This window comes from Vanessa tameamea, chromosome 13 (genome assembly GCF_037043105.1).
Source record: "Vanessa tameamea isolate UH-Manoa-2023 chromosome 13, ilVanTame1 primary haplotype, whole genome shotgun sequence".
In the NCBI taxonomy this organism is placed as follows: Eukaryota; Metazoa; Arthropoda; class Insecta; order Lepidoptera; family Nymphalidae; genus Vanessa; species Vanessa tameamea.
Window position 1 is genome coordinate 12310368 of NC_087321.1, and position 15682 is coordinate 12326049.

Consider the following 15682-nt stretch of genomic DNA (forward strand, 5'->3'; position numbering starts at 1 on the left):
TCAGACGGGTTGTTGTGAGCTCAGTATGAACGAAAATAAATACGTTTGTCGGATAATAATAAATATTTTGGTTGTTATAAATATAAACGATTAAATGGAACGCACTCATTATTTCGTTTACACAAAATAATTAGTTTCTATTTGTCAAAGTCAAAGTCAATCACGAAATTGAAAAATGAAAATTTTAATTTATTACAGTGACAGTACACAATTTATTTAGATAATGTATGAATTGTCAATTGTCATTATAAAAACATTAAAATATTAATTGAAAGCTATTGAAATATTCGAATTGTTTCTCTTTAAATTTTACTGAAATTATAATTTGTATCGAATATTGCTTAATCAATAACATATTATTGATTTTAAGCTATGGATTTTTTAATTGGTTAACTTTTTTATTTACAATGAATAGTGATCAAAGTCCTGGTAGTCCTATTGACTTGAGTGATCGTGAGCAAGCAGTACTTATGGATCCCATTGATCATGCCCGGGCGCGATACCCATACTGCATTGTTTGGACGCCTATACCAGTTTTAACGCAAGTTTTTTTTTTTAAATTAATTTATTTTAAGAACGGTTACGGGTAAATTTAATGCTTTAGACCATTTACACGCAAGAAATGACTTCAAAGACAGTGAAACCTAAGGAACTTGTTTGTAATAATATTACTTATCTCTTATACAGATGGATATTTCCCTTTCTTGGACACATGGGTATTTGCATGTCAAATGGAGTGATAAGAGACTTTGCTGGTCCATATTTTGTGTCCGAAGATCTTATGGCTTTTGGGAACCCTACTAAGTACTGGCAGCTATCACCACAGAGAGCAAATAATGGACAGGCTGGCTGGGATGCAGCAGTTGCAGAATCATCAGAAATATACAAAAAAAGAATGGTTAGTCTTTATCATACTGTTTATTAAACTTGATAAAAAAAATTGACTAATATTCTTTATTGAAAAATGTTATTTGATAGAAAAATATGGCATGATATGTTATTTCTTTAACATAATAGAAATATTAAAAAAAATAAAGAATAGTAATCCATATTAATTTGATTTCTATAATAATAATTTATTTTTCAGCATATAATATTCTATGATAACTGCCACTCACATGTAGCTACAGCTCTAAATATCATGAATTACAATGGTTACAAGAACTGGAATATGGTTAAGCTTGCTCTCTACATGATACCATACTCAAAATACGTAAGGTAAATAACATTTGAGTAAGCTTATTAGTTTAAAGACTACTATTAATATTTATGTTTACAATAACAATAAATGAAATTATCATTATTTTGTATTTTTTCAGCTTTGGCGCATTTATGAAGACATGGTTACCTTTTTTCATTATTGTTGCATTTATATGCGGTCTGGCTGCAATTATCTAAACTTTTTAATGTATACTAATGAATCCCTTCTATCATCGTACTGTAGTGGTTATCAAATTTCTACTTTTTATATAAAAAATATATATTTGCTTTAAATGTTTAAGAATTTGTTTACTATGTAAGATATTATATTTATAAATTTTCCGTTAAATTAATCAAATAAATGTGCTAATGTACTTCAGTGATGTTGTGGTCTATTTATTGGTCTGATAGTACATAAATTGCACACTTAATAGGGCTAAAAATGATTTTTGAATACTGAATACTTGCCTTCATCTTAGAATATATAAATGCGTAATGCAAATTGTATAATTGTTTAATTTAATTTTCTATTTAAGTTAATTGTTTAGATTGTTGTAAATGTTATTTTTGTATCAAGTGAGGGATCTGCAAGGTAAATATATAATTTAAAGACATTTTGATTTATAGTTTATTTTATGTTACAGAAATAAAAAAAATCTAGTTTATTATTTTATTTTTTATTTATCAATAGCAATACAATATAAAACTATAATTGTTTATATTCATTTATAAAACTTTACCAGTAAATGAGACACAGCACACACATTTGGACAAATTAAAATTTTAAGTAATTGTTAAAAGTGATTAATACATTACACCATTAGAAGGGGAAAAAAGCAATATGCCTTCAATTTATGCAGTAGCTTTTAAAATGTTAATACTAGCTTATACATTCTAGTATATGTATATGTTTTACACCTTGCCTAAAACCAAAGATCACGCAAATCATACAAGATCATCTCAATGTGCAGATCCAATTACTATGTTCAATAATCATATTAACAATTGTGCTGACTTCCTCTTAAAATGCACAAGTTGTATACTTGTAACTGTATATATTTAAAAACCAGAAGCATAGTTTTTTAACTTCTTAATGGTTGTTTGTATTAGACTTCTTCAAATTGGACAACAAATAAAGAGAAAACGGCTGTTATAGTGCTTCAAGTCATGTTGAATGTTTTCCCTGTAACCAAGTAGATATTAACGAGATTCATGTCATAAACATTTTAATCCCAAGTACACTGACAATTATAAAAAGATCTATATTTGCTATTAGGTTCCATATATTGAAATACTCTAAATACCTTTTTTTAACTAATACCAATACTTTTTACTCGATACAAGTGCCAACAATTAATGTACAAATATTGAAGTCTATCAGATAGCAATGTGTGAATGTATATATATATATATATATAGATATATTTATATATATATAATATGAACGGCAATGCATGAACTTATATATAACATTTAAAGATCATTTTATTATCAAACATTGACCTTTATGTAAAATAGTATCTACTAAGATTTAATTTTTTTTTCTTCAATTCACACTATTTCTAATGATATTTAGAAATTTTGTAAATATATACTCAATTTTTTGTACAATTCTCCTTTATTGTTTTTATTGTAAAACTATATCAGGGATACAAATTTTAATAATTGTAACAATAATATATTCTAATAACTAATTACAACATACATGTTTATAGTTTAGTCGATGTGATACTGTCCAAAGATATAATAGTAAAATGGCACATTATTTGATCACCTTGTAAAATGCCTAACACAGGATTTAAAAACATATAAAATTAAAACATATCATAGATAATTTTAATTGAAAAGAAATATTTATATGATTGATGTATTTTAGACTTGTGTTTTATAGAATAAAGTCCTATCTCCTTGTAAATGTTCTAATATTTATTAAAATTTCTCTTTGCATGTAAAATTAATTTTACAATACCTTATAATAAACGATAATCACTTTCAGATAAATAGATTCGATATTATACATTTTTATTATAATAACTAAATGTTCAAGTACTTATTAAACTTAACATTCTTTAAGCACACTTTTTTCTGCAGTAAAGTCGTAGTCGTAATTTTTCATATTCATTCTATTTGTTAAAAATGCCAATAGATCGCCAATTTCCGCTGCAAATGTTTCCTTGTTTGTCGACATTTGTAAGTCGCGAGACAATGAGAACGGAACACCTTGTAAATAATGGAAACCTTGGTCTGCATTCAGCTTCGTTCTCACTGGTGGTGTTGGCGCAGGCCGCTGAGGATAAGGAATTCCACTCACGCTAGGATATAAACCACCTCCTCGAGGCGACGATGGATCGACTATTACAAATCCGTCGTCAGGCTTTGGGCCAGGTATAGGGGGTGTTTCGTCTTCTACAGGAGAAGATCTACGCTTACCAAAAAGCGCTGAAAACATCTTGAACTATGTTTTAGTATCGTTTAGATTTTAGACTTGGTTGAAATTACTCATAATCTCACCACACAAATGGTATTGTTTTCGACTCGAAATGTCAAATCAATCATATATAGTCATCACGTCAAGTCTCTAAGAGAAATGTCAAATATCTTATTTTTGATTTTTATTGCTCTTGACTCATATCTTTTGACAATTTAATAAGATGGTAGTACATTAGCAAAATGCATGTTAAATAATTGTCATAATAAACACTTAAGTTTAAGGGAACCAAAATGCTTGAATTTAATAAATCTATTTTAATTTACTCTATTTATAAAAAAACAAATGCTTTAACTTTAATTTCCAGACATAAAGTTGAAAACATAATTAAAAAGATAAATTTAATTAGTTAATTTTTTCCTATTAATTTACTTCCGCAATTTTAATTGGCTTCTTACAAATAAGATTCATGTTGGAATTTTAAAGCCAATCAGAAATTAAAGAAATGGGTCATTGTAGACTATTGTGTACAAAGAGTAGAAAACGAATTTTTCGACATAAGTAGACGTCAAAAACTTGGTCAAAACACAATTTCAACTTTCAAGTTGTTTTGAAAGAAAATTCCTGTAAATATTCTTTAACTGATTTGTGATGTGTTAATTTGTTAAATAAACTATAATGTCGCTGTTTTTGTGGGGAATACTTTAGTTCTGTGTCGTTTGTTGTCAAACTTGTCTCAAGTTCTAGGAACTTCAGCTGGTTCGGAACGGGTTATTATTCATTTTACTAATAATTATCTGAGTAAAATTAAATATTTGGAGGATGAATATATCTCTTACACAGTTTATAACTGCAATTGTTGTTAAATGCCATACATTGACTTTAATTTCTATCACGATTTCCCGCTTTTCCAAAAACAAGTATGTTATTACTATCAAAACACAATGTTGACCTTCGCACTGTTTCTTTCCACTCTGGAATAATAATACGTGTAATTCCAACTTAAATTAGTTTATTTTCGTAATACAACGTGTATTACAATAATATATTCATTTGATTATTAGAATGTATTAACATACCAAATTATCTCTATTCAATTTAATGTTATGTTTAACATCAAAAGATGAACACAATACATATCTCTAAACTTAATATTACATGACTATTTATTTTATAGATATCCTGTTGAACAAACAATTTTATAAACTTGGTGTTAGTATTTTATTTTCACATACCATTTTCCTTCTACTTGAAATATCTCTGATAGTTCCCTTTATGTTTCAGAATAGTTTCCATCAAGATATGGATGATGACCCCGAGCAACCATCTTCACTTGAAGGTGAGCAGTAATATTAATTTATTTCTAAGAAATCTTTGAAACAAAATACCACAGTACTTGCAATTGTGTGTTTTTTTTTTAATAATTATTAATACTTTAATATAATGTTTTGAATATTTTCAACAAATATTTTAAGTCCTATGTTGATTTAGACACTTATTGATCATATGAGATAATTAAAAACAATGTTTATAACCTTTAACACTCTTTGTATATTCATTTATTTCAGTTAAGGTAAAACTTTTTCATATGAATAAAATTGAGTTATTTAAATAATTTAAGATACATATTATTTTTTGGTATTTTTTATTTAATTAATTTAAAGAATTATAGTCAAGAAGTATATATCCTTTATATACCATTCTATGGGTGTTTAAAAAGTGTATAAAAAAACTAGTATATATTCATTACATTTTTAAGTATTGGTGTACCTTAACAAATAACAATATTTGAATGCCGTTTTGTCCCCAAGATAACTGTGTCTATGAAACCAGTGGCTTCAGTCAGTGATGCAGTTTCATTCATTCAGTTGTCGAATTTGACCAACCCTGTATGAGAATAATTTTGCTATTATTTAATATTAAATTGAAAACTATTTAAATTGAGTTTAAAATTTTATTCAGGTAACATAAAAGTAAATTTAAAGAAAAAGAAAACAACAAAATTTGTGACTCAACAGAAATGTCTAAAATGTAAAGCCTCTCCTTGTGAGAAGATTGATTGGAACTTATTCCAATACGCTGCTTTAATGTGAGATGTTGGATATACGTATGACAGTTTATCATGCGACACATGAGAATTTCCGCACGACGTACTTCCTCATTGAAATGTAAGCACAAATGAAGCAAGTTTCACCTCAATTTGAACCTAAATTTCGCGTTCTTACAACTGGGTGATCAGTAGAGCCAACTCGGTTATTGGAGTTAATACATTATATAAAGCATTAAAGCAGAAACCAATAAAACGACAATCTATTATTATTATTATTATTTATTAAAATGTTCATAATAAAGACAGAGTTTATCGATGGGCTGGTTCAGCGTTAAGTAATTGTTAACGTCGTATTACAATTTCGTTGACATCAATCGCAATTCACGTTCTGTGATGAAATCTGTTCCTCTTTGTCAGTAAATTAGCTGCACCGATCCGCGCTCAATCGTCCACTTCACATCGGACGGAATGCGATTAAAAATCTCTTGATTATCATGATTATATTTTACTCGATTGATGCCAATTATATATGAAGAATCGTAATCAGTAACCGATCGTTTTTGAGTTACGAGTAACGAGCCTTTGACTTCGATCCCATATTTATGCTTTAATACATAACATAACAGGAAAAAAGCCAAATAAACAACATTTGACAGCAAAATGAGGCGATATCATTGGTCGAGAGTTTAATTAATCTATGATATTCACTATGGATTTGCGAAAAAATTGCGTTTTGAACGTCGACGAATCTGTTATCGGTATTTTGGAAGTAAGTAGTTAAGTGTAATAGTGTTGTATTATAAATAAAGATATATTAATCATAATCTCTTAATAGTGCACAATATAGCTGAGTTATTAGCATGTCGCATGAAATACGTAAATCTAAGGTCTTTTTTATCTTTTTTCCTACTTCCATTGGAAGAGGCTATACTGGCGACTGGAGGCTAAACGAACTCTGCTTGTCTGTCTTTCGTGGCCGAACCAGTGGATCGAATAAGATAAAATTTGATAGGGAAGCAAGCTTGAACCCTAAGGAAGAACAAAGGCAATTTTTTAAGCCTAGCCCCTGAGAAACTTTTGAATATAAGAAGTTTTTTCGCAAAAGCAGCGACGTTGCTTTATGTTTTAATTAAATTAAACTTGTCACCTTGTGTTAAAACAACTTGATTAAATATTTCAAAAAGGTCTGCCAAATAAGCGATGTAAGTTTTGACGTAATCAGATTTTCGCGCAAATTTATCGTCTCTGTCCTCAAGAAAGTCAAGTATTAAGTCAAATGTATTGCATGAACGAATCGGGCAAATAGCTTCAGAGAGCCGACGTACTTCTGTACTACTCGTAGTGAGCAAACGATTGTAATCTTTAACTTCGTCGTTACAAAGCTCATCAAATAAACCGCCATTAAACGAATCGCTTCTAATCTTATTGATTGCTTTAATAACGTGATGGAACGATTTATGCAGAAGTTTATATCATTGTTTGGAACGAAACAGTGACGATAAATAAAATAATATAAGTATCGCTAGTGAACCGCGTTTGCCGGGACTCGTCACCTCGTCCATCTTTTTGTTCTAAACTAAAACAAATAAGGTATACATAGTTGTACGAAATGCTTATTAAAATGATAACGTTAAGATAATTCGCATAGCTAGATAAAATATAGGATTATTTATGAAGAAAATGAAATATTTATTTATTATTCTCCGGATCCACCACCGCCTCATGGATGGCCATGGGGGTCGGTATCGCCTCCGTATATGCTGAAAAGGCACAGGTAAATTCGCTAACGTCGGATGGCGAAGACACGAAGAAGTTGATCGATGCAAGTAGAATGCAATACTTTTATTATAATTCGTTAACATAAAATAGTGTAGACTTTTTTGCAATCAAAAAATCAAAATGTTCTTTATTCAAGAAGGTTCATTCGAATCGTCATGTTACCGTTTTGAATTACAAGTAAAGTTACCATTTGATTAGAAAATAATGGCGCTACGGAAGTATTTTTTTTTTTATATTTGGCGCAAATTAAGCACTTAATTAATTCGATAGTACATAGATATCTCTCAAGTATATAAATGAGTTTGTTCATTTGTACATTAGAATGACTTAATATTTTAAAAGAGTTGCGACTATAATCTAAAATTGAACTCAGAATCAGTTAGACATATAATGCAGATTTTACGATATTTTAAATATAATTTTAACGAATACAAGGTCAGTTTTTGTTTATGATTCAAGTGTGAAATTTGTACTCGCATATAATGTTCATTTTAAATGATTATCGAGAGAGTTAAATCAATTAATAATATTTTTAAGTGGAATTTTAGATTGTTTTACACATATAGTAAAGGAAACTGAACTAACAGTCTGCTATCGTCCCACTGCTGGACAAAAGCATCCTCTCCCTTTTGAGGAGAAGGTTCTTAGCTTACACATATAGTATGTTATAATAATAGCAGGTTGAATAAGCGTAGGAGGGATTATATGTGAGATGAGCGATAGCTGGTAAGTTATCTAGGTGCGGGGAGAGATTGCCTGGCTCGTTATAGAATATCATACTAAGCATATTAGAATTATAGTATGTACTATGTCTTACAATGTAATATAATAATATTGGATAAAGCCATAAATGTATCCGCTCTAAGCCAGGAAAGGTAATTTATCTTATATTAAAATAAACATAAATTCTTTATATATTTGATACCAATATTGTTTAAGGACAAGAGCGTATTGACTTCGTTGCAAATATTTTCATTAAAAGAGCATTCAGTTATATCAGTCGGAGTTATGATTACAATACAAATAAGTTGAAACACATAACTAAGTTTCACAAATTAATATACATATGTCAGAATAATATGCGTATCGTGGAATCGCCTTATAACGCAAATATTATGACTCGTATCCTGAAATCTAGGGCTGTGAGCCGGGGGCTCGTCCCGCGGATCGATGCCGGCAAGGCCACGGCCGCGCGGCGATATCGATTACGTATAAATAGCGGTAGCCCTACTGCGCCCGCGCCCCCCTCACACCCTCTCACCCTCCCACCCGGTTCGACGCCCCCTTGACCTTGCCATCTTTCCACGTGTCCGAAACATTTATCACCTATAAACTTTGCTTAGGTAGATAGAGCACGTTTGTATTTCATTTAATAGTAATATAAATTAATTTGTTTTTTTAAAGTAATTGCTTTTAAACGTCTCGATACTGGGCTAAGGTACCGTTTCGATTTGAGGAGAAGGTGTTAGCTTATTGTACCACGTTGCTTCAATGCACGTTCGTGGCACATGTGGAAAATTTATATATGACATAATGTTCTGGTTTCAACCTCATGGGTGATTAATCCACTATTCAGGCCATACTACAGAGAACCTGTGTGCGCACACAGGGGCACTCTCTATTCTCTTTCTATCATAATCGATGAACCGGAAAGAGTTGACGCTCAGGATGAACGGCTTTACGTTCTTTCCGAGGCACGCGTGTGCACAAAGTTTAAACTTCAATAGTCTGATAACTTTTGCCTGACCTGGCGTTCGAACGCGGGAACTCGGGCTCTGCGGTCTTATCGAGCCACTGAACTAACGAAGCAGTCAGACGCAATTAAAGCACATGAAAAGTAGCGCTGATCCGGATTTGAATCTGTAACCTTCGGTTAAATTCGCTTGTTTTCTAACCACTATCGCGGCTCAGTCATATTTAATATTGTGTAACTTCGTAGTGTTAATATGTAACGGGTTTATAGATCGAATGGACGTCCGCGGTCATTAATTTTAGTCACTTAGAAACGTAAAGAGCACTACAGTGGCCTCAGAATGTAATCGCTGGGTTACTTGGATCAGAACTGGTTGTCGGTAAAGAACAGTTTTGTTATACGGTGATATACATATAGGTATATATACACATACAACTATTACATTAGCTTGGCTAAGAAAACGAACATTACTCTGAACGCCCGTTTTGTTATTGGTCATGAACAAGGGCGAACTTATAACTCACCATCAATCCCTTCCGCAACGCGCGTTATTACAACTAGTATTATAAATGCGAAAGTGTGTTTGTTACACCTCCACCCCCTTCACCCCGTCACTATTATTATGATATGCAATGGAGCGCCATTTAATTAGCTGCTTTATTGATGACTTTCGTTTATCTTTGTGATATGATTGAAAATTATTACGTTACGATAAAATTGGTAAGTTAGAGCGGATAATTCCGAATGGAGCTATGAATGTCATAGCAACAGTGCTGAGGACGATTTGACAGTCAACAGTTGCGCATCCATGGCACCATTGACTCTAAATACAATATTAGAAATATAAATCTGGAATGATTTTCTTTTTTTTTTTTTCGAGTATTTAATTTTCACGTAACCAGCACGAGGCCAAGATTTAACAAATCAACTATAAAATGTATTGGCGTAGCCGCTAAAAATCCGCTTAATACGTTATACATCCGTTTCCGCCCTCGGCTTCGTCGGCGTATGTGGGGCGGAGGGTCGTCCGACGTTACTTGTAACAAATGTTTGTAAACAAGTAAACATTAATAACATAAAATATTAAGATTGTTCCGTAATATAATAATGATTTGGCATAATTACTCATACCAGATCAAAATGGACCATAAACTGATAGGCCTGCCACACGATATTGATATGATGACCATTTTGTAATTGGCCGATAGCTCTACGTTTATACTTCGGTTAGCCGTCGATGGAAAACACAACTATTATTACAATATATGTATATCAGTAATCACGCAAGTGAGGGGTTTATTATTTGGAAAAACCCATGTAATAATCTATATATATATACATATAAATAAAAGTGTCTGTCTGTCAATTCATAATAATTGGTTTTTTTTTTTAAGTTATATTTCTAGGAATTGATAGTTGCCTGAACTAAATTGAATTAAAGTTTATGTAAATATTTCTAAAAGCTATTTTATATAAGTGAGCAGGTAATTAAAATAACTAAAAACTTTTTATGATACATGTAGGCCGACTGGCAAATGTTCCTCATTGTAAGAGGAAGCCACCACTCATAGGCATTGATACTATAAAAAATATTAACCATTCCTTACATCGCCAATGCCACCAAACTTGGGCGCTAAGATTTTATATTCCTTGTGCCAAAGCAACCAAGTGGTGGTATTTACTCGAAATTTATAAAAAACACTTCTCTGTGTCCTTTGATATTAAGATTTTCCAAGTATTGTATTATTATTTATATTCGATGTTATAAAATTATATATCACATGAGTAAAAGTGCGGAGAATAGCTTGTTATGATGTGTAATCAGAGAAGGGCGCCCCCCTACGCTTTCTTTCATATATACTGAATGTATGTAGTCGTAGGTACTCATTAATGTATTTTTCCACACCAGATAAAACGTTACGTCGATATGATGTTATCGGAACTGATCGAATACGTATGAGTGTTATGAAGTCCTATCGAATGATTACGACTGCGATAAAAGTATTTTATCATTTAGCTAAAAAATGACGTACACTTTAGAATTGTGCCAAATTGAATTATATCTGATACGTTCACTTATGATAAAGGGTAAGTATGATTTTGATTATTTGTATGACCTTGAAACTGTAGAAGCTCAAAGTCGTGGTATCGAAAGGGTATTTATTCATTTGACTCGAATTGTCGACGTACAAGCCCTTTCCGATCTGCTTGATCCTCTGGCTTTACCTAGAGATGTTGAATCATTCTACGTCTTCTAACGAATTTTTTGGCTGCTGAATTTCACCTTCGAACATCGCGGCAGAATTCGAAGTTTCACCCGCATCACCTAGATGTCCGTAATATCACAACAGCGCGATTTTTAAAACATTTTCTGCCTCGCACCACCGCTCTGTGGGACCAGCTTTTCCCCGGCGGTTCTTCCGAACCGGTACGACTCGGGAACCTTGAAGAAGACAATCTACACATTTATCAAATGTGCGGTGGTAATAACTTATCATCAAGTGAGCCTCCTGTTCGTTTGCCACCTACAGCATTTAAATATATATCAAAAACGATATTTCTAAAATTCTATGTGGAATGTGATTATTAAGTTGCACAAAGCATCTTAGAAATAATATTACTAGTGTCTTTCAACATTCAGGCGTCCGTTTTAATTATTTAAATACTTCTTTTACTTATGTAGGTTACGATATAATTGGTGAGATTTAAGAGTCAACCGGTGCGAGGAGGCTCCGCTCTTCCTCATTTATAGTACTATTATGAAGAGGTAAAATTTGTTTGTATGAATGTCCCCTACATTCTCCAGAACTAAAAAATATCTGCTGGAAAGCTATTTTGGTGTACTATAGGATATATTATATTTACATCTTATCATTTTCGTTATTAATAAACTGCACCCGTAGGATGATTTCGTTTGTAATTGGGATAATCAAGAAAGGTATATATATGTACATTTAGAATAATATAACGTAATAAAGGAAAAAAAATATATAATAGTTTTATAATTATCATATGTAATGGCCATTTGTTTCCTCGTAACGTTGTCGGTTGCCTTCCATAATTAAATCACAATACACAATGCGTCATTTTTTGTTTCCATCTCGTGAACGTCTAACGACGCAACGTCATCAGTTTTGAAATCTATTTATAATACTATGATCGTGTTTGTATCGTTATACGATTGTTATTATCTACTTAATACTCGTTTGTATTGTAAGTATTATCACTAAAAACTGTTGCATTTATTTAATGTCATAAATCATATTTTAGTTTTCCTTTATACGAGTACATGTGCATTATTTAAACATAACCTTTAGGTTAGGTCTAGTTAAATTATTTAAAAATGTTTTCTTTTTTAAATGGATCTTGTTGTACGTCGATCGACATCTCATGTTATGTACTGTCGTTGTTCGCTTTTATATATAAATTAGCTAATAGCCAGCAGGCATGGCAATGCCATAATTGTTAAGTTGTAATCGGTTATATGATACGACCCGTGCCACCTATTGTAGGTTGACTGTTTATATCAGAAACTTTCAAGCAAGTCAGCAACAACTGTTTACTGTACAAAGTTTCAATTTACTCTGTTGAATGATGCGTGAACGCACATATGTATAAGATTCTGATATACGAGTAAACTTGTATATTATCATCAATGGATTTATATTAACCGATTGTTAATTATCGTTTTTGTTCTTGAACATTTGGTGGAAACTATGAGGAGTATAATTAGTGGGAGATTACGCGAAGTCGTTGTTGCGTTATTTAAAGCACAGGTATACCAAACAAGAGGACGAACGACAAACGCCAAACAAACAACATTTGACATCGAATAGATGCGATATCATTGGCCATGAGCTTGGATAGTATATTATATTCATTATGAATTTGAGTAAAAATGGCATTTTGAAATCAATTTTATTGTATTTAATAGAGAGACTGATAACGGTTGAGATGGATTTTGTCTTATCCCTTATCATTTTATGAACTATTTATTATTAGGTAATAAGATAAGCTGTTATCTTGAGAGTGGTCCAATCTGTAATCTTTCGTCTGTACTAATGCATAAGTTTGTATAACTCTGCCGCTACGATTAACAGAAATGTTGGGGTGGCTTCGAAGTAGCTCTGTGTGTTTATTGTTTTATTGCAAGTTGATCGATTCTAATTAAAGCTGTATATATTATCTTAATATGTAGGATGTAAATATGCCTGTATGCCTATATGCCGATTATAGATGCCATGGTGATAAGCCAGTGTCATAACAGCTACAGATGTAACATTTGATTCCGTGGTTATCGGCGCTTTGGTGGTGTAAGCAATGGTTTTTTTATTAGAGCGCCCGTGTATTTGGGTGAAGGCAAGGCAAAGGGGGCCCATTTGCTCGGGTCTCTTCCTAGAATATTATACATATAAAATAAACTGTCAAAATATATATTTCATTGAATTTGAATTCGTCATTTTAAACAAAACTTGATAATAAAAAGGATAATACTGCTAAATTTATTTTGGCGTTTTGTTTAGGTCTTTTGTGTTTCGTCCCGAAAAGATAGTAATTTTTTTGACACTCAATAAGTTAGTGTAACGATTATGAATTAACATAAACTTATGTTCGCGTGAGTTAAAAACAAAATAATATAAAACGCGTTGCTTAGTTTAATAGTGACAATATTAGAAATAGTAGAAATGTGAAAATATTTTTTAATAACAATACATTACTAGTACTTATTGAGCTATACATGTACCATATCGTATCATTTTATTAATTAAATTAATATACATAGTATGAATGACACGGTCACATTCAGCTGATTTCGGGCTCGGTCACCACTGGCTTTTTAAACCCGTCAACTATTTCCTTAGTAAACGTAGATGGATGAATCTGGTGGATGTACGTGATGACTTTGTACTAGCCCTTCTAGGTAGGCACAACCCATATATATTCTATTATTATATATTCTACTGCCAAGTAAAATATTTAACATAAAATACTCACACTTTTGATTTTCATAAAATCACAACGGCCTATCTGTGTCATAACAAAAATGTATAAATTTATTTCAATAGTTATATTTCTGGAAATACCTCTATTCGAGCTTACATCATACGTGGTATGATAACATATTATCTAAATAATATAAATGCGAATTGGGCACGACTGTTAAAAAAACAAAAATGACAATATTCTTTTAAAATAGCCAGTTAGAGGCACCATTGAATCTTCATTTTACAAGATTGAAAGCTACTACCGTTCAATGTGGAGTGTAGATTTTACCAAAAAACCGACAAAAAACAGTAGTTACTATATTGAATCATTTAGTTCTAACAATAATTATTAAATAATAGCGTAGAGAATTATTGAATAATGAGCATGTCGACAAGGGGACTTATACAGCTATAGAATTTACTTTCTCAAGACATCGTATATATCAAACGTTTGTACATATTTTTAGCTACTTAGATGTGTTTTATCATTGATAGATTGAAGTTTTTGATAGGCCAGTGGTTGATTAATCGAACCTGATATTTAAAATGGATTGCTACTTGCAGATATATTAGTTCAGTAGCTAGAACACTAGTGACTTAGACAGGCACAACTGAACTTTATTGTGCTTTGTGTTTATAATCTGACACAATGGAACACGCGGTTCAATCGCTACTTAGTGATAGGGTTTCGGGCAAGTCCATCTGGGTAGGAACCAGCCTCATCACATACATATGCTACCGCCAAACAGTAACACTTGGTATTGTCGTGTTCCGGTCTTAAGGATGAGTGAAGCAGCAGGAACAAGGAACGTAACAGAGTCGGTGGCGCATTGGCGATGATATATGGTTCAAATTTCTTGCAGAGCCAATAACTCCGGTCGGTGTTTACCATCTACGACCATGTGGCGTATTTTCCAGACCGATATTATAAAAAAAAAGAAGAGAATTTTGTATATAATATTACCAATGTAATTAAATAAATATATAGTTCAGAAAGATGTTCCAAAAATTATATGACTTCTTTGTACATAGGGTTGACGGTGACAATTCTCCTCTCACTCCATCGAGTCGAGTGTCGTTCAAAATGTCTTTTGAAATTATGTTGAGATTTCTTTGATCATTGCTCGTTACACGAAAAAAATTACTGCACAAATAATTTTGCTTGACTGCGACAATTCTCTATCAACGTGACTTGCCTTTATTTTTTTGATATTACATTTAATTTATATATTATAATAATATTGTTATAAATAACACGTAAATACGGCGGTGTATTCGCGCTCATATTACTAATATTGATCATGATAATGACCGATGTCTTCGAATCGAAAAATAGATTATTTTTTAAAGCATTTAGCTGAAATTGCACATCATCATCGATGAAATGTCGTTATAAAAATTAGGTTTATTACTCATGGGATTAGTGAGCTATAAAATTTACAATAAAGTTTTTATTAGATTAATAAATTCCCATTGCATTAAGAATATCACGACGAACAAAACTTTTGGTAACTTTACTTAAAATTACAACCTAATATCGCTTTGCA

General features: G+C 31.7%; 2 protein-coding genes across 7 annotated transcripts in view; both read left to right on the plus strand.

The window, feature by feature from the left end:
- Window positions 1–177: 177 nt before the first annotated feature.
- Window positions 178–1581, plus strand: LOC113394207 (transmembrane protein 222). The gene is made up of 4 exons (XM_026631432.2): window positions 178–541; window positions 688–898; window positions 1088–1218; window positions 1320–1581. The coding sequence occupies exons 1-4, from the start codon at window positions 408–410 to the stop codon at window positions 1396–1398; spliced, it is 555 nt and encodes a 184-aa protein (XP_026487217.1). The 5' UTR covers window positions 178–407; the 3' UTR covers window positions 1399–1581.
- Window positions 1582–4146: 2565 nt separating this feature from the next.
- LOC113391478 (histone deacetylase 7) overlaps window positions 4147–15682 on the plus strand; it is a 70185-nt gene continuing 58649 nt past the window's right edge. For 3 of the 6 annotated variants that reach the window (XM_064216727.1, XM_064216736.1, XM_064216730.1), the window contains exons 1-2: window positions 4148–4398; window positions 4913–4967. In XM_064216727.1, the coding sequence (XP_064072797.1) occupies window positions 4931–4967 (37 nt within the window). In that variant the 5' untranslated portion in view covers window positions 4148–4398; window positions 4913–4930. Of the gene's footprint in view, window positions 4399–4912; window positions 4968–15682 lie in introns of all 6 variants that reach the window. The other 3 variants (XM_064216732.1, XM_064216734.1, XM_064216728.1) reach the window with 2 other exon arrangements.